This window comes from Podarcis gaigeae (assembly GCF_964106915.1).
Source record: "Podarcis gaigeae genome assembly, chromosome: 6".
NCBI lineage: Eukaryota > Metazoa > Chordata > Lepidosauria > Squamata > Lacertidae > Podarcis > Podarcis gaigeae.
The window spans coordinates 66,171,334-66,191,010 of NC_139682.1; the positions used below are offsets into that span (position 1 = coordinate 66,171,334).

Sequence of the window (19,677 nt, forward strand, 5' to 3'; positions counted from 1 at the left end):
AAGCCAATTCTTTTTCCCCCGACTGCCCCAAACCACACAACCAGGACAGAGACACTTCAGTCAGGACTAGTTGACAACTATTGTATTTCAAATAACCTCTTACAGAATCGAAGGGGAGTCTTTTTTCTGATTTAGAAAATGCTCTTATCTCACCTATACAGCAGGCGACTGAAAAAAATTAATCTAAAAATTTCTGGGGTGATATAGAAACAACACCTTCTAATTATTATGTGAACAAGAGGAAAGGAAAGAGTGGACCAGCTACCTTATTAGGCAACAATTTCTATTTTATAAAAGCGGTGTTTCGGGTTTCTCCGTGTTGTGCGACTGTGTAAAAAAAATAAATTAGGGAAACCCTGAACTGTGAGTAAAAGGGAGGACAAAAATATCCCAAGTAAAAAGGCGGAAACTCAAGTAAAAGGTGCCTCGGCCATACAAGAGGCTACCCCCCCCCCCTTGAGGACGAGCGCTAATTCCTCCCTCATCCTGTGCAATGGAAACTATTCATCAAACGATGAAAATCGCTACAAGTACAGGCATTGTACGCGGGGAAGGAAGGAGACGGTCCTCGTGGACGAAGAGCGAGCGAGGTGGAAGTTGGGGGAAATCAGAAATGCCGACCCACCCACCTCTTTCTCTCTGGGTTGGTGGTGCACGAAGAGAGGACGCCGCCATTACGGGAAGGCGGCTTGAGAGGGGGGGAAAGGACCCCGAGGAAGAAATTCCCTCATAATCCGAGGGATGGTGTCTCTCAAATCTCACTTCCCTCCCTCGTTCCCGTGAGGCGTGAATGGAACCGAGGCGCCACAGGACTTTCTCTTTCCACCCCCTTTTTCTAGTCACTGAGGGAACTACGACGCCCCTGCCCGAAAAGTCCTCCCGAAGGCCCACGTAACAAAAAACCGCCTCAGCTCCTAACGGAGGGAGCGCCTCTGGCGGCCTACGGGACGGCGGTGGTGGTGGTGGGGCGTGCCCCGCTCGCCCTTGCGCAGGACGCCGAGCGACGGAGGGGCGAATTGGGCGGCCTGCTTGAAAAAGCCTGGCGGGCCAGGCCGGCCTGGGAAGCGGCACCCATTGCCCGGTGCCGACGATACACACCTGCCTAGCCCGTTGCAGCGCGTCTTTAAAAGCATCATTGACTGCCCCGCCACCTCCTCCGCCTCCCCCGGGCGCGCCCGAAGAAGGAGGGGGTACCGTAGAGTAATCCGCCATGTCCGCTTCGCCGCTTCCTACCGCGCTCTCTGCCTGCCAAGAAAGAAAGAAAATGGCGGCGGGCGGGAGCCTTTCACATTCCTGCGTCGCATCGTGTTCCACGAGAGGAGGGCGGGGGGTGGGGAGGGGGAGGAGGCGCGCGGCAAAAGCTCGCGAGACGTCTATGAAAAGGGCATGAGATTTCAAGGCGGGAAGGTAAAAAAAGGGAGGGGGGAAGCTTTTGAAGAGGGAAAAGGGAGGAGATTATCGCGAGATGGGACGAATTACAGGCCGAGATTTGCAAATATGGAAAGGGGAGGGGTTGCGTGCTCCCTTAGGGGGCGGGAGAGGCTCGCGCGATTTCTTCGCGAGCGAGCTGCCGTGGTGACGTTTTCAGCGGGGTGGGCAGCATTAAATCTCGCGATAGGTTATCCCCCAAAGCCCTCCCTCTCGCGCGCTTTTTTTAAAACCCCCCTCCCCCGGGTGTTTTGACGTTTCTTCAGAGCCGGCGTGTTCGGACAATAGCGGAGGGGAGGAGGCGGCGGCTCTGAGGGAGTTGCCGTCGCGTCTCTCGAGGAGCGCCGTCGTCGCGGCCTTAGCCTCTGGGCCTGCGAGTGAGTCTGTCAGGGCGGGTGGAGTGAGCGCGACGAGGGCCTGCCTCTCTAGAGGAGCAAGGCGCGTAAAGTAACGGGCTCGGGCCGCCGTTCGCGGTCGCCTTATATATAGCGACAAACCCAAGCAGAATTGGTGGGCCTGCGAAGCCCAGCTAAAGTTTTGATAAACGTTGTTAAAACGAAAGAGAAGCGCACGCCCCTGAAACAAGCATGTAAGGTCCCGGAGAAAACCATGAATTCTGATTTCGTATCTGCCCATAACGTTTATATTAAACCTTTTCCACCTGCTGTTCCCAAAAAACAAACACGTGTTTTTTTTCCTCCAGGCGGTGATGTCTTAAATTTGGATGGGGAGGGGAGGGGCAAATGTCTTGTGGGTTTCTGGTACTGATGCATAGGCCTCAGAAACACTCCAGGGACTAGATGCTATCTGTAAGTAATAACACGCCCTAAGGGGCTTGCATCCGATTCCCACCCCCAAATTCTGGGAACAGTAGCCTGTGGGTGCTAGAAACTGTAGCTCTGCAAGAGGGTGAACTGCAGTTCCCAGGATTCTTAAGAGGTGGGGATGTGCTTTTAAGTATATGGTGTGTATTTTCCATGCACCGTCTAATCTAATCCTTTCTAAATGCATTACAGTTATAGCATCTTGGACATTTTGGGCTGTATCCAACTGGAATCCATACTCCCCCCCCCCCCCTTTGTGCTGGACTGAAGGTGGGGGGACACATGTTTTGGGCGTGGTTTCTGCCTGCACAGTGATGCTGTGAAAACTCCACTTTCAGCCTTTCAAATGTGCAGGTGGATTGAAGTGCCACTGGCAGAATCTCAGCAGTGCAGAGCCCACACAAGCTGACCCTATCGCTGCCACATAACAGCAAGTCCAATTTTGGCTTGAGAAGCTCCAGGCCAGTGCAGCAATATGCCTGACTCCCTACCCTGGCTACCAAGTGTGTAGCAGGGCTGCAGGTACAACAGGGTTCCTGCTGCTCTCTAAAGTCCCACCAGGCAGTGAGGTGGGTTCAAGGGTTTAAATTGCTTGCAGAGTCTTGGGGCTCATCCACACTTACCTTTGTTCCACATTTCTAGGCACAGGTCCAGGCTTTCTAGGTCTTTTTTCTTTTTGCTCCAGTGCTTACTCCAAAACTCCCTGCTCTTTGCTGCTAAACCAGATCAAACAGCAATCTGCAGAAAACCCATATTGCCATTTACTCCAATTTGGCAGTAAAGATCAGGTTTTCCTGGGGAAAGTGGCAGGTGGACCTGTGCCTAGAAAGTATGGAGCAAAAGGTAAGTGTGGATGAGCTCATACTTGGAAGTAAATTTGGTGAATTCAGTAAAGTCTGTTGATTACAAGGGCTCTATTCTGAGTATGACTTAATTGGAGACAATCCTTTATCTTAATCTGTGATCTTAAACTTGCATGTCTAGTTTAGTATAGTGTTTTTAGACTGTTCTGTAGAATCTTAGGTTGATTGGAAACTTAACGATTCCTCAATAAGTTCAGTAATTGTGTACAACCTTTGCTGAAACACAGCTTGTCTGCTGTTGTTGATGTTCCTTTGCAATGTATGACTGCAGGGAAGTGTGACACTGGTTCATAGATGACAACTGTCGGTCCCAAAGATACTGCTATGTGGAAAGTGCTTCTTCAGGATAGAAAAGTTTGAAAACCAAAATCCCATTGGCGTCAAAAACTTTCCAAAAAGGTATATATAGGATTGGGTTATATTATGTGTTAAGCAGGGAGAAATATATCACAAAGAGCAGGGTCCATAGAAGAAGCAGTAACTTGCATGCTAGATTTATATTTTTTGTAAGACATACAGTTACACTGTTTTCCTTTTTATCTGAAAGATTTACGTAGGGTTCACTAGGCAAGATTTAGCGAGTTAAGGGACTTAGTGTTGACACTTTAGCCTTGATATATGGTAAACTGCACAATTCTCTCTTAATTCCTTGAACATAGTGATTGGTGGAAACAATGATATGGGGGTATTGTGCAGCTTTTTTTGCCTTCAAGCAGAGGAGACAGGCTCAATGCGACAGACATCCTCAAAATAATTCATAATGTGTTTTTTCTGGAATCCACTGCTCATCATAACATCTACAGTGGTGCCTCGCAAGACGAAAATAATCTGTTCCGCGAGTCTCTTCGTCTATCGGTTTTTTTGTCTTGCGAAGCAACCCTATTAGCGGATTAGCGCTATTAGCGGCTTAGCGGCTATTAAAGGCTTAGCGGCTAAAAGGCTATTAGTGGATTAGCGGCTTAGAAAAAAGGGGGGAGTGAAAAAAATCGCAAGACTCGCAAGATGTTTTCGTCTTGCGAAGCAAGCCCATAGGGAAATTCGTCTTGCGAAGCGCATCGAAAAACGGAAAACCCTTTCGTCTAGCGGGTTTTTCGTCTTGCGAGGCATTCGTCTTGCGGGGCACCACTGTATTTTGAAGCTGTGAGCTTGTGGCGGGGGGCAAGAAATAGGAATGATCATGGGACAGCCAGAGAAGTTTCATTATCAGGAGTACGCCACAAATTGAAATTTGTAAGATAGTCATTGACATAGGTTCAAATTGCTGCTTGATATGAAAATAACATTGACCCTGGGCCAACCACTACCTCAGCTGTATACCTACAACACATGATTAAGACTAAAGAGCAAATGGCAAAGAAACTACACTGGACAAAGGGCGAGTTTAATGTAACAAAAACAACTACAGTATTTATTTTCCATAATGTTTCTAAACTGAAAACCTTGGGATGGTAAGATTTCTAGTATCTGTAAAGATTAATATTTGTTTAGTGACCTCTAGTGGGCATAGTCAGATGGTGCTCATATAAAACATCCAAGGAGTTTAAAACACAGTTTTTCAAAATGTACTAATAAAATAGCTTGCAAGCGTTTATCCACAATAAGAAGTTGGTTACATTTCATGCAATTTTCCCTGAAGCATAAACATGCTGGCAGTAACTGATGAGAGTTGTAATTCAGCAACATCTAGAGTTCCATACGTTCTTGATCCTGCTTTACAGCTTAATTTAGAGGAGGAGGAGCACTAGATTGTGCACTAACTCATGAACTGCATGTAATCACATGAAGTTCATTACTGTATTTCGTGAAAGTGTTCTTGCCCCCCAACAAAGGGGACTAGACTCTTGGAGTGGAGAGCTGCTTGGCTTTTTCCCTGCTATAACAACATAACCCATGCTAGGCCTTCGTTTAGTATTCCTGCATTCCACAGGAGGTTTATTTGGGGGGAAGAATGAGAAGAAAAGCCTTTTGGAAAGAGCAACCATTGAATTATTTATAGTCGGATCTAGACAGGATTTTGTGGTAGCTGAACAGATGTTTCTGAGGCGAATCATCGGCAGTGCTTAAATCATTATCTATTTTTGTAAATAGATTTAGCCAAGGTAAAATCTTGAGGGAAGCAATATAGTTGTACAATTTGTAAATCTTTTTGAGGATTTGCAGTCAGGTGTGGTACAACTTGCAGTACCTTGGGCAAAGGGCTTCTTGCTGACTGCATCTAAATGGCTCATTTAATAAGCTGCTGTCAAGTAGAATGGGGGTAGGCTGGGGGGTAGGCAACACCCCTCACTACTTGTTTGCAAGGGAAAACACATTCTTGAGTTATGAATACAAATACTGAATATGGTAGTTCTGGGTTGTTATGAAATTATTTGTAACATGCCATATTATTTGTAACAGGTTTGAAGAAGGGCCTCTTGTGAGATATGGAGTGGCACAGGAATATTAAAACTCAAAGACTTAAGCAACCACCTTTAGTTGTTTCTGATCTGACAAATTATGCTCAGAGCCATGTAGCTTTCTCTTTCTCTTTCTGTAGAGCTCCTAATGTGTGACATCATCTGGGAATTTTAGTTCAAAACATTTGTTGCTTCTGTCACCCAATTACCTGCCATGGATCTTCCTGCTGGTTAGGTTTAAGGAATCAAATCCAGCCTTTTCTTACTGGATTTCACAGCGCAAGAGAATTGGACTTCTAAGTCTTCTGTAAACTTTAACTTTAGCACTGTGAGTCATACTCCAATGTGTGGGTGGAGAAAAGCCCTTGAGAGTAAGTCTCTGGCATGGATACTTGGAAACACACTCCACCCCCCTGAAATACGTTGCATGTCTACAGCTGAAATTTGTGCTGTTCCTTTTTTGGTAAAGTTTTGATAGGAATAATTTTCTTATGCTCTGCTTGGGATTAAATAGTGGGATAGACACTAAGTCATGTTTTAAAGTACTTCTAGAAAGTAAATGAGAAGAGCTCTAATTATTCACTGGTATATTTTTGAGGATGTTTACCTTTTTCTCAACCCCATTACCCATGACATATTTTAATTTGCTGGACATGCATTGGCTGAATTTTGATGAAATGCTAAACTGGTTCAGTACTTTTAGTATGGCTATAAGGTGGAGTTTTGAGCTTTCATTCCAGATTAAAGCACAGTTTAGTGTCGCCGCCCCTTAGATACTGGTTAATCTTAACTATGATTAGTTGAAACAAGTTAGCTTCATAAACTACTGTATGAAGCTGGCTTGTTTCAACAAACCATAATTAGGATAACTATGGTTTGCCTGTGTTCAGATGACATGGGTAGCTGGAGGAAAAATGTGGGAGCCTGAAGGCTGATGAGGCTTGTTCTCATAATGCTAAATGAAGTAGTTTCAAAATGTTGTTTGGCTTCCTTAAAAGTACCGGGCAAAAGATAGGCCAGGAAGAGGAAACTTTCTTAGGAGAAGTATTTTACAGTATGTCAAGCAGGAACCTGGAGAAAATGAGAAAAAATTCTTTGCTTTCAGAACAGAACCCTTGCACTCTGATCATGTATTCCATGCAGTTGTTGTGTCATGTTAATTTTCAGCTGCTTAGTGTTCAATATCCTTTGTGTGACATTGAACTGAGTGTCTGAGTAAAATTCTCCACTGATGTACAGTACACAAATAGCATGAGCAGCAACAGAACAGACACTTTTTCTATAAGCTTCAGCGCTCTTGTGTCTTTGCTTCTATTAAGCCCATCACAAAAGTTGGTTTCTATGTTGGTCTTGCCAAAAACAAAGCCAGTGAAAGAATCTGACTAGAGCTTTTACTTGGCAACTGAAAGACAAGGAGAGGATGTTTACACAAAATATTCCCTGCTCAGTTCCAGAACATGATATCCTGAGTTCCTTTCTCACAAAAATAAACTGAGCAGATCAGGATCAGAGGAAACTTCACGTATTGCTGTGTGTAAGGATTGTGGTCAGGTAAGGTCCTGTTTTCCTTTAAGAGAGTTACTTACCTTTTAAGTTAGGTGGACAGAACATAGCCCCTGAAACAGCTGTCCAATATGTATCCGTTTCTGCCATAACCTTAAAATTGCCAGACTGTATGTAGAATGAACAACAGCCACCATTTGTGCTGTGGAAGCTGCTCATTCCAACTCCTTCCTGCTCTGGTCAAGCAGAGAAGTGTATAGGAAGAAGACTGTACTAGGATATGTTGAAGGCAGAAGAATGGGGCAGGATAATAGAACAAAGGGAAGCACCAATTAACTTTTATTTACATAGGTTGGCAAAGTAAGATAATAAGTTTTATGTAAAATAAGTTCTTGTTGCCTCTCTCTTTGCATACAAAAGCTATTCCTACCAATTCTTTACAGCAAGTTACAGCATGCTATATGATGCCTCACTATATACACTTCACCTTGCTTCCAGTAAAGCCACCAGCCTTGGTTTTAAAGGCTAGATGTCCATCTAGACCAGGGACATCCAACTCCCAATAAACTTCAATCTACTCACAGTATAAAAAACCTGGCAGTGATCTACTCATTGTCGTTGGATGGACCAAAGTTGTTGAGCTTATTTTAGGAAACCACAGTTCCCCCTCTTTTTGGAAGGGAGATCACTGAGGGGCCAAATATCTACCAGGATCTACCAGGAACAGCCTGTGATCTATCAGCAGTTCACGATCTACCTGTTGGACATGCCTGATCTAGACCAATAGATAACTCAAATTCAATGTTGGAAATAAAAAGGGAAAAAAGGCTTTACAAATAGAATTTTTAAAATATATTTAGATTGACCTGTTATTTACTTTGAATTGTTCACGCTACTTGAACTGTTTCGGTTAATAGAATAGATCACATCATTTTGAAGCCATGTTGTAGAAAATAGAATAAGCTCTTCCCTAGGTCTTACCTTGCTATTAACAGGAATATATTATTCAAACAAGCTATAAATACACTTTCTGAAGAAAAGACCAGCTGTATTTTCATCTCATTTTATGGTTATATAACGTGTCAGAAACAGCAGCACAAATACCACCTTGCATGTAAAAAAAGAAATATACACATTACTAATTTTAACTGCAAAAATGTTTTTGATGAATATGTATGTTTCTATTGGTAAACTGGTTTGACATAGGGGCTTGAATCTATAAAAGAAAAAGAAAGCCAAAATGTCATTTAAGAAGTCACACATAGTTGCATGCCAACCCCACTTACGGTGGCAGCACTGCTTTTTGTTTTGCTTCACTTACATCTCTGTGGACTAAGTCAAGCAGAATTGTGAAATGGCTCATGAAATATTTCAGAGTTGGTATGAGGATAAGGACTCACCAACATGTAATGAGAATTGCTCCCCGTTTATTTCCATGAAGAACCTTCTGGTGTAGTGAGAAGTGATACTAGTGAAAGAAGAGGAATGTGTTATTTGGATTGCTTGTGTGTCCAAATTAACTACTAGAGTATGCTGTGTTCCAGAGCAAGGCAAAGGTTTCTGTGCGCACATCTATGCCCTTTCCATTCATATCTGACACACAGAGGACACAAGTGTCATTGTTGGCATGCCTGTTTTATTTTTGGTAAAAGGTTTCTAGGCCATCTTTCAGACAAAAGTTTCAAGGTAGCTAACCAAAAAAATCAGTTGGCTTTAGTAGGAGATGTGGAGTAGGCAATATATGAGATATGAGAACTAAACAATTCAGAGGAAAACTATCTTGAGTTGCTCCTGAAGGCTAAAGAAAATGCTGCAACACAAGTGTAATTTTGCTGGTGGTAGCCTATTCTACTTCCTCCCAATGTCTCTTGGCAGGCTTTCTCCCATCCTCATTCTTCCCCACCATCCATTCCCTTATTTGGACAGCTGTATATGAGAAACTTCATATAATTTCAGCTGTTGCACTTCAGTAGAATTTATCGGGAATGGAATGCTGACTGTCTGTTGGGGTGTGTGGAAGAAAACTGGGAGGGAAGAGAAATGCAATGGGGAGTGCTGAACAGGATCACTCTACACTGCATCTCTTTGTTGCATACCTTACATGCATTTCTTCAAATTATAAGAAAGCTGCAAGGGAGATGGGCAAAGGGAGGGATAAATTTCCCCAAGGACACCCCCCAGGCCCTTTGTAATCAGGACTGAATGAGCAAACCATCTCTTGGCATGGAGCAGCTGTTGAGGGCAGGTTCCAAACTCTCTCTTGGAATTCCGAACATTGGTAGAAAGAAATTCTAGTCTTGATGTCAATGGCAGTTCTATTATGAGAAATGTAAAGGCAAAAAGATAATGCCTTCATGGATGTTCCAAGGCTCTCCTACCCCGAGACTTGGAAAATGATTGATTGTACTGTGCTATTCCCCATGTCGCCTATAATGTGTAGGTTCTGAGAATACAGGCTGGTTTTAAAGGTATCAGAATCCAACATAAACTAGAATGCTTGAATTTCACTCCAGTGTGAAATCAGTGTAACAAACGGATGATTTTAACTGCTTGGGTTAGGCAGTCAAAAAAGCCTGGATAGAGAATATGTGGTTACCGAGTTCTCCCTTAACAGGCATGCGAACTGGCTCTCTGGGAAAAATAAGAGTGAATCTATAATACATAATTTAAGTCATGGTCTTTTGTAAGTCATACTGCAATCTAAGGTTAACTGAAAAGCAACAATCAGCCCCTATTTACTTTTATTTTTCCCCTGAAACAATTGAATTTGGCTCTTGTTGCTTCTGCTGTTTCAGCTACCTGATTGTACTATCCACCTATATATTGGTGCTACCTGCAACTAAAATGACTGCAAAAAACTGACAGGTTGCTTTTTGTACCCTACTCTGTGCTAGGCTTCCCCCCCCCCAACATTTGACATTCCATGAGGAAAGCAAATTCACGCAAAGGCTTAATCTATTTTGTATCTGTCACTCGTGCCTAGAGGGTAGCATGGAAAGTGACTGGTGCTGCGAGGCAATCAATCATTCAGTTGTGTTCCCGCTAGAGAAGCACTTGCATTTTGCTTTTATAGGCTGAATGTGAAGAAATCAAAACCAATGTACTGGGAGCAGGAGACATGGCCTGTGTTTTATAAGATCTTTACTTTCCCACAATTTTTGTTGTTAATTGCATGCCATCTCTATCCTGTTAACCAGTTCCTCGCAACTAAGAAATCAGGAGGGTGTTGTTGTTTTTTATCTAACAGTTTCGTTTTTCACACTTATTACTTTATCACAGCATGCAAAATTTGACCAGTGTCTGAAATACATAGGTCCATATACAAAAGGAAAGTGGGGGTTAAGGTTTTTCCTCTCCTATCAGCGATTCATTCAGATTCAGAGGGAGAGGGACATTGAACAGTTAACTGCAGAAAGGGAACACTGCAGAGTTTTGGCTGTAGTTAGCTTGGGAAGTGACGTCTTACAGCATTTGCTGTTCTAGAAAGAGCACAGACACGTAGTATAATTGGGAGGGCTCTGGGTGGCAGTGTCTCTACCACTGTGTATATTTATCTGTATGAAACGACCAAGGAGGGGAGAATGTAATAAGCAGTCTGCCCGCTGCTTACTAAAACTGCTGCTCTTGTGACTTCTGTTAACGCTTTTCCAGCAACATCGCAAGCTGAGAAACTGGACGCTGTTATATAGAAGGAAATAAACTTTGTGAAGGTTCAGTATGGGAAAGGATTATTATTCTGTTCTTGGGATCGAAAAGGGAGCATCTGATGAAGACATAAAGAAAGCTTACAGAAAACAAGCCCTTAAATGGCATCCAGATAAGAACAAATCTCCCCACGCAGAAGAAAAATTCAAAGAGATTGCAGAAGCTTATGAGGTGCTGAGTGATCCCCAAAAAAGAGAAATTTATGATCAGTATGGAGAAGAAGGTAAAAGAATTTTATGTACAGTAGTTTTAGCTTAAAATAGAAAGCTTTTTTAAAATGTCAGATGCAGTGAGGCAGTTTTTAAGAAGCAGGTTTGAGCAATTAGATGTAGTAACATAGTTTGAGGATTCAAGTCTTGCTTGAGAGTCTAATACTTCTATGGAATGTTCTAATTTAGGTTATTTTCTATGTGAATCTATTTGATTCATCTGTCAAACATGTTAGTAGATACTGTTTAATTTATGTTACAAAAACTTTGCAATAGTGTGCTGAGTTTGTCTCACTCTTCCAAGGTAGCATAAAATATACGGGTATAGTTTTGTTAAAATAAGCTTCTTTAAAAATGGCCCTTCTCAGCCAGGGTCCAGGTGTCCAGACTCCAGCCAATATTGGCATCTTGCCTGGAAAGGAAGGAATTTGTCTGATGTCATGAAATACTAGGACAAGTTTTCAGCTTAATTGTAAACAGTGCTAAAGTGCCAAGGGAACGAGGCCCAGAAGCAGTGTGTTTAGCTTAAAACGATTATGTTAAAATAATTTAGTTTAGATGGGTTCTTAGAACTTTTGGAACTGGGTTGCTACCTTTATGGTTCAAAATCTTGTTCAAATGCTGACCTAAGGTGGCTTCATTACAATAACATACTCCCTCAATGAAACAAGACTTTTCACTTTATGATGGTCTATTGAAAACATGTGAACACTTAATTGATGAGCTCTTGATGATGATTGCTCTGAGAAGTTTGAATTCATCACAAATCTACGCATTTCTATAAATGCTGGTTCTACTTGAAGTTTTAATACTGCAGCTCCAGGATCACTGTTTCTCTTGTAGTCATTGGACTTCTGTGAGGCTTTGAAACAAATGGGTTCCTTATTCTTAGTCAAGGATCAGCATTCTTTAGGCATTCACATGTTCTTTAGTCCCCTTTTCATTCCTACCTTCTTTTCCTAATTATACCAGTGTGTGTGTGTCTGCTTCTTTCCCAGCCAATATCAGCATGGATTTTCTAGTCATCCTGTGAGAAATTAAAATGAAAGGAATAGAAGCAGCTGTCACCGAACATAAAATCAGGCCTAATATTTCTGTGTAACACATAGATATTTAATAAGCTTATAAAGCTTTAAATCTTGGTGAATGGGCAGACTGTGGGTCCAGATCCCCTTTTTATAGCCATGGGACCCGGTGTCCTTTCAGCAAAACCTATCCATTATCTATTCTAGGAAGTGTCATTCCGCTAAGCACATGGTATGGTTTGTCAGCCCGCTTGGCATTAGTACTACATCTGTATATGATCATCATGCTGATCATAGCTAAGAGACTAGGTTTAGCCTGAAAAGCCATTTTAGCAACCTATTTTTATTTACTAAATATTTTCTCAGCATGGAGAAAAGACTTGATTTTTGTTTTCATGGTTCTAAGTCAACGCAAATAAGATTTTTGAAAGCAGAGTTTTAAAACCTTTCTAGAGATTTGTATTCTTACATTTCTGAATCCCATCCTAATGTAAATTTGATTAAAATCCATGACAGCATAATTTCTCTCCTACCTTTGGGTACTACATCCCCAACTTGAAAACATTCATGTTCTTTTCTATTCTCTCTCTCTCTCTCTCTCTCTCTCTCTCTCTCTCTCTCACACACACACACACACACACTCACTCACTCACTCACTCACTCACTCACTCTACCAAGCAGCAGATGACATTTAGAACCAAAGAGTATAGAGTTATGGCCCACAGCCTTTTCATGCAGAGTCTGCTTAGGTGTTTTGAAGATAGACTAGAAAGCTATGAAACTGTTTAAATTTAGGATGGCTGTGTAGGCGTAATTAATCACAGAGTGTAGGTGGGTGCCATAACGTTGGAAGAAATGGCAGGCTTGAAATAGCTGAGGTAACTGTCAGCATGAGTGTGATAGCATAACTTCATAAGATCTCTTTATAAATATCACTTTGCGTAGCTTGCAGTACTTTAGCATTTTCTAATTTCTAAGTCTATTCAAAACTTAGAAGTAGGTCCAATTAAACTCAGCTGGGCTTCCAAATAAATGCATGTAAGATTGGGCTGTGTTATATTTGATGTGTGGCCCAATCCAATGGTTGCTTCCTCAAAGTAGACCCTACTGAATACTCTAAAGTAAGTCCCATCATTAAATGTATACATGATTATAGTTGGAGATTGTGCCTTGCATTTCTAAACCAGTATAATAATAATAATTTTATTATTGTACCCCACCCATCTGACTGGGTTGCCCCAGCCACTCTGGGTGGCTTCCAACATGTATAAAAACATAATAAAACATTACACATTAAAAGGCTTGCCTATAATGGGCTACCTTTCAATATTTTCTAAGGGTTATATAGTTACTCATCTCCTTGACAACTGATGGGAGGGTGTTCCACAGGGTGGGTGCCACTACAGAGAAGGCCCTCTGCCTGGTTCCCTGTATTTAAGGTTGGCATTGTTAAACTTATTTGTACCCTTTTGTAGGACTGAAAGGAGGAACTGGAGGGCCAGATGGGCAAGGTGGTACTTTCCGGTACTCCTTTCATGGAGACCCACATGCCACATTTGCAGCATTTTTTGGTGGTGCGAATCCTTTTGAGATCTTCTTTGGAAGAAGGATGCCTGGTGGCAGAGACACTGAAGACATGGAAGTGGATGGAGATCCGTTTGGTTCCTTTACTTCTTTCAATATGAATGGATTCCCAAGGGAAAGAAACACTGTTGGTAGCCAACCCCGTCGTAAGCAAGATCCCCCTATTGTTCATGAACTCAAGGTATCATTGGAAGAGATTTACCATGGATGCACAAAAAGAATGAGAATTTCCCGAAAACGGCTCAACCCAGATGGTAGAAGTGTCAGAACGGAGGATAAAATCCTCACTATTGATATCAAGAGAGGATGGAAAGAGGGCACCAAAATTACATTCCCCAAAGAAGGCGATGAAACACCTAGCACCATACCAGCTGATATTGTGTTTGTTATTAAAGATAAAATACATCCTCACTTCAAGAGGGATGGTTCAAATATTGTCTATCCTGTCAAGATCAGCTTACGAGAGGTAAGTACCTTGTTATGCTTTGGAATGGTATTGTTCAAACTTCATGCCATCTGTGCTTCAAACTTGTTCACATTGTTTTACAGTCAAAGCTGAGTCGAACTTGATAATAGCCCATAGATCAGGCTTCCTAAAACTTGGCCCGCCATATGTTTTTGGCCTACAACTCCCATGATCCCTAGCTAGTAGGACTAGTGGTCAGGGATGATGGGAATTATAGTCTCATAACATCTGGAGGGCCGAGTTTAAGGAAGCCTGCCATAGATGATGTTGTTTGATAAATATGTAGACACCCAGATAATGGGCGTGATTCACCTAATGAGTCCTGTCAGCGCAAGCGCTGCAGAAGAACTTCCACTTGCACAATGGGGCTTTCCCCTCACCACACCCCAGTGCCCCTTCCAACCAGCATGCCCCAAAATCGACTCCGGGGGAGTGTTGGGAGAACTCCCAGAGCAGCACCCAGGGAGGAGGAGAGGAGGATAGTTCCATCTGGCAAGCTGCAGTTGCTTGCATTGATGGCACATCCACCATGGTGTAACACTGAATTCCACCCACTGTGTTGAATAGTTCAGCACCGTTTGGAAGAAGGATGACTGCTATTCTTTGACTGTAGCATGTCAAAACAGAGTGTGCGATAAAATATCCAAAGCTAACACTGTACTTCATAATTCTGGTTGCTGCTTGTGCCATCTCTTACTTCCCCCTCATTGCCATTTTATGTTCAATTCTGGGTTGAATCCAATGCTAGTCCAACTTGGAGTAGACCCAATGAAGTTAATGGATCTGGCTAACTCAGGTTCATTTACTTCAATTGATCTACTCTGAGTAGGGCTAGTACTGGGCACAACTCTCTGCCTGCAACAAAAGTTAGTCATGTACTCAGCTGAGCCTTCCTTTTAACTGGCTGGGATGTTTTCTGATTCTATTCAGTGGCTCTTTGCAGTATGAGGATGTGGCATCGCTCTGCAGCGTGATAGAAAAGGTTATTGGAACACAAATACATAAACCCCAAACAGACTCATGAGCAAAACTCCCACCAGAATGCCTCGGGGGGGGGGGGGGAGAGAAAGCACTCTAATAAAGTTGCAGATTTTTTAAAACAGCAGAGAAATCAGTGCTATGTGGACAACATGATCTGCTTTGCTTCTAATTTTGTAGCAATTGAGTAGTTGGATACAAAATGGTGCAGTTATGCAAACCAACACTTGGCCAATGTAAGCAACAGTAAACTTAGCTGAGATGGCATGAGTTTAATTTTAAACCACTGCTTTTATATAAATGGGTGTTAAATTGATGTATATGTACATTATGTTGCAGTTAGAACTAAACAAGCAAAATGAAATAGAACAAAACTAAACTAAATAGCGCTATGAGCTATGCCTTATAACAATATTACAGATACCATGTAAATACCTCTCTATAGTGAATCTAAGCAACTAATATTTTGCTAATTTTATTTTGAATACAGCTTAGGCCAGGCTTTGGTTTTTTTGTTTCAAGTTCAATTAGTTAGAGAGTCTAGCATTCCTAATAGGTTGGCTGACAGTGGTTTACTGGGATTCTTACATAAACACTGAATTCCATGCATGTAGGACTCCTTCATTTTTGTCCATGGGTTGCAAAACGAGTGTAGTGCACTTATGCTTTGCATGAATAGATCAACATGATGCCCTCTGTATTTGGAACTAAAACTCCCACCCACCCCATCCACCGTAACCACTGATAACGAATAAAGCAAGTTGTAGACAGCATTATTTGATGGGTACCATATTACCTACATCTGGCATGGATGGTTCCTACCTCAAGGAGAAGATGGATGTTCAGCTATGTTTGCTTATTGTTTTCCATTTACAAAACCATTTATAGTTATGAACTGCATACATAGGATTGTGCTGTAAGAATTTGGGCTAAACAGTAATTATTTGTATAAGATTCAATCTCTGCTTCTGAAAATTACACCCTAGGCTTTACTTGAAAATACGTTTACTTGTAGTGTTTCTAGCATTACCAATACACCCAACATAGAGTAACAGTATAGGATGTATAATACTGTAACTGTATTTCTAAGCTATATTTCATAGATACCTATCTTTAAGTGCTTTACAAAAAAAATGTCCTGCTGCTTCTGATTTGGCTTTTTAAACTTATTTTTTAGGCCTTGTGTGGCACCTCAATCAATGTACCAACAATAGAAGGTCGAACCATACCTATGACAGTAAATGAAGTTGTAAAACCCGGAATGAGAAGAAGAATTATAGGATATGGCTTGCCATTTCCCAAAAATCCTGACCAACGAGGTGACTTGATTATAGAATTTGAAGTAACCTTTCCAGACAGTATAGCTCCAGCATCAAAAGAAGTACTCAGGAGAAATCTCCCTGTTTCATAAAACAACATACTTTTTTGAACTTGTTCCAAAAGGACACTGAAAATTGAAGAGTTGAGGTTTGTGCTGTAAAAGTGCAATCTATAACTGTGGAACTTAACTTTTTTGTGTGTGGATTGGGGAGAGAGTTATGCAGTGCTGCATGAGAATAGGAGGCAAAAGTACAAAATACTTGCAATCAAGTATGAAGCTAAAACCATTTGCTGTGTATTGGATTTTCCTTTTCAAAAAGTTTTATCCAGTATTTGCTTATAAGTAAGATGTATTTTTGTGTGTGTGAGGGGGGCCCTTCTGTGCATATCTCATATGCACAGAATCATGAAGTGCTTGAGTTTTAAAGCACTTTATTTCAGATATTTCTTTATCATCTATGTGAGATTATTATATTGCAGGATCAGATATCGGAATTCGTAGTATGATCTATGTAACGTTTGCAATATTTATGTTGTGTACATGCCAATTCGCTATGTTTACATTGCACACAGCAGAAGGCAGGAAATCTCACTTGAAATGTTCATGAGCCCGAAGGGTAAGTTTTTTTCTGCATTGTTGTATGTTTTTGGATTCCTTTCCTACAGATGCTCACCTAACAGAAAATTATATGTGCCATTCCACAGTCATACATATATGTACCATGTCATGAACATGCTCCAAACCAGAACACACAGTGGGTGACTCAGTAGTTGCCAAATATTCAGGGTCTAACCCCTACCCTACATTTACGCAGCCTCCACTCCTATCCAGCCCAGTCCAAGAGACTCCAGATTTCACCGGACGTTCCTAAGATTCCAAGGGAACAAGGGTCAAAACAATACCCTCTGCTGTCTGAACTTATTCTAAAAACACAGTACCTGGTAGGGAACTAAGCAGTCAAGTATTGGATTTAGTACCAAGGCATTACCTAAATAAAGCTTGCGCGCATGCACAAAATTCCAAAAGGAGGTACATTTATTTGATAAAAAAACACATTAGTGAGAACAAATATATTTGGGCAATTATGTCAGATCAAACAAACTGTGCTAAACCAGCCAGTTCTGCACATATCAATAAAATCATTGGCTTCACAGGGACAAAAGCATACAATACAGAGCAAGGTAATCCAAATATGATCCGAAGGTGGGATGTTCCCTACCAAAAGTAAGGGCCTGCTTTCTTCTAAAAGGCATAGCGACCTAGGTAAATCTTGTTAACCTGTAAAAAGGCCTCAAGACCCCCCATCTTTCTGGCACTTTAGGCTACATGCTTTCCCACCAAACCCAGCTCAAGCAACCATTCCAGTCAACAAGCTCACAGCTGATTTACCACATTTCCATATGGAAAAAATGTGACAGCAGTTGCTTTAATGTCCATTAAAACATATGTCCAAATTGTGGAACCTGCCTGCTGAGAGAGCGGGTCTATATAGAAGGGTTATCTGAACAAATGTCAAGGGAATGGGCCTATTTCAAGCACACTAACTTCACAGTCTTTCACAGTTTAAGCCCCTTGAAACTTCTGTGGTCAGTAAATTAGTAGTACTCGGTCCCACTTAAGAAGTTGTAAGCTTGTTCTGAATTATCTAAACGAAGGGAAGAAAATGCCCTCAATTACAGTTTTCTAAAAGAAAAGAAAAAGAATCTATAAGGCTGGTACCCTTGGATGGCAAAAATTAACAAGTAAACATCCTTTTAGCATTTGTCTCTAAACTTGCTGCAATATGTTAACATCTGAAAGTCATATTCTTTAAAGAAAATAAATGATTTTATGTACATACAAATGTGCTAGGTAGCTGCACTGTTAACCAACAGGGTAATTAACAATTTTGTATGCTTTTATGTAGAAAATTAATTATGGCACCCATTCCCTAAGCAGTAGCCATCTATAAGGCAGAATAGTTATAACCTGGGGGTGGGGGAGGGGAACCATTCTAGAAACTACCCATTTGAATGAACTGGCAACATTTCATAAGATTTTATACATGGGATATGAAGAAATATGTGCATTCTGAAAGTAGAAGGATCCAGAACTTGCACTCGTGACACTAGCACTCATGACACTAAAAGTGAGAAAGTAGAAAATGGCTGCTTCATCCTTATGCATATTTTTATGCATTTACATATCATTCATGATCTGTATTGCATTTATATGTTTTTTAATTAAATATATTGTTTCTAACTTGTGTTTTCTATTTTTGTAATTTCAACTGAGTTGGGTGCGTGAGAGCAAATGAATGTAATTATTATCTATATGACTTTATTGAATTTATATCCTGCTCTTGCTTCCCTGGGTAGCAGACAACAAGGGATAAATAATGTTAAAAACAATTCCAATATAGATGCAGACTGGGAAGGAAATCAACTTAAATGACTTTTTGAAAAAGGAATGTGTTTCTTATGTGGCAAAACCCAACAAGGATGACATCTGGTTAATACTTAAAGGGATGGAATTCAGAAGGGTAGATGCCACAATGATAAAGGCCCAATTCCTATTGTGTGGAACAGAGCTCCTGTTTAATGGTATCTGCAGGAGGCCCTCACCTGCTAAGCACAGTGACTGACTGTGCGTACAAGGGATGAGATGGCCTTTCAGGTATCCTGGTCCCAAGCTCTGTAGGGCTTTATACAGCAAAACCCAGCACCTTGTACTTAGACCTGAGCTTAATTGGCAGCTACTACAATTCTTTCAACAGTGGAGTAACGTTTTAGCAATACCTTGCTCCAGTGTTCAGCCAATCTGCCACCTTTTGCAACAGCTGCACCTTCTGGGCTAACCTCAAGGGCAGCCCCACATCAAGCACATTGCAGTAATCATGCCAGGAGATTACCAGCACACAGACCACGGTGGTCAGGCTACTGCAGTCCAGGAACAGCAGGAGCTGTCTTACTAGCCAAAGCTGGTGAAAGGTACCCCTAGCCATAAGGCCACCTAGGTCTCTATGCATCCAAGATGGATCCAGAAACACCCCCAGACTATGAACCTCCTTCAGGGGAAGTACAACCCCATCAAAAGCAGGCAATCACCCAGTTATCATTCTAGACCCAGAAACCGCTTACTCACAGGACCTCCATTTTGTCAGGATTCAGGGTCGGTTGGTCTTCAGCCAGCTCACTAGAGTCCAGGCACTGGTCCAGGGCTCTCAGGTGGGTATCATTGCCATTCTAAGAGAACAAGGTGAGCTCCAGCACCTCTTTTTATAGAAAAATAGCACTGCCTGTAGTACAACTGCCAGGGACCTGGAAGAATAACCTAATGCTATTATCTGAAAGCAGCTTTGAAAATGGGATCCGAACCACTGTAAAACAGTGCCTC

At 41.7% G+C, this 19,677-nt stretch overlaps 3 protein-coding genes across 50 annotated transcripts in view; 1 reads left to right on the forward strand and 2 right to left on the reverse strand.

The window, feature by feature from the left end:
• FUBP1 (far upstream element binding protein 1) overlaps positions 1–1,494 on the reverse strand; it is a 30,271-nt gene extending 28,777 nt beyond the window's left edge. For 15 of the 44 annotated variants that reach the window (XR_014565310.1, XR_014565311.1, XR_014565312.1 and 12 more), the window contains exon 1: positions 1,195–1,330. Coding sequence is in view for 26 of the 44 variants with exons in the window: in XM_083743021.1 (XP_083599147.1) it covers positions 1,195–1,212 (18 nt within the window). In the remaining 18 variants the exon portion in view is untranslated. Of the gene's footprint in view, positions 1–1,098 lie in introns of all 44 variants that reach the window. The other 29 variants (XR_014565304.1, XR_014565305.1, XR_014565306.1 and 26 more) reach the window with 5 other exon arrangements.
• USP33 (ubiquitin specific peptidase 33) overlaps positions 1–19,677 on the reverse strand; it is a 156,118-nt gene that overhangs the window by 129,725 nt on the left and 6,716 nt on the right. The gene's annotated exons all lie outside the window — the stretch shown is intronic.
• Positions 1,490–18,543, forward strand: DNAJB4 (DnaJ heat shock protein family (Hsp40) member B4). 5 transcript variants are annotated; one of them, XM_083743122.1, is made up of 4 exons: positions 1,490–2,017; positions 10,666–10,942; positions 13,429–14,003; positions 16,159–18,543. In XM_083743122.1, the coding sequence occupies exons 2-4, from the start codon at positions 10,732–10,734 to the stop codon at positions 16,390–16,392; spliced, it is 1,020 nt and encodes a 339-aa protein (XP_083599248.1). In that variant the 5' UTR covers positions 1,490–2,017; positions 10,666–10,731; the 3' UTR covers positions 16,393–18,543. The 5 variants fall into 5 exon arrangements, with proteins under 5 accessions (XP_083599248.1, XP_083599246.1, XP_083599249.1 ...); XM_083743120.1 differs by having other exon boundaries at positions 1,555–1,805; XM_083743123.1 differs by lacking the exon at positions 1,490–2,017 and adding an exon at positions 2,506–2,522.

What these genes read in the sequence shown, in the direction of transcription:
- DNAJB4 (XM_083743122.1), top strand. Translation starts at nt 10,732, where the DNA reads ATGGGAAAGGATTATTATTCTGTTCTTGGGATCGAAAAGGGAGCATCT. An exon ending in TGATCAGTATGGAGAAGAAG is followed by an intron (nt 10,943 to 13,428) that starts GTAAAAGAATTT and finishes ACCCTTTTGTAG; the next exon opens with GACTGAAAGGAGGAACTGGA. An exon ending in TCAAGATCAGCTTACGAGAG is followed by an intron (nt 14,004 to 16,158) that starts GTAAGTACCTTG and finishes CTTATTTTTTAG; the next exon opens with GCCTTGTGTGGCACCTCAAT.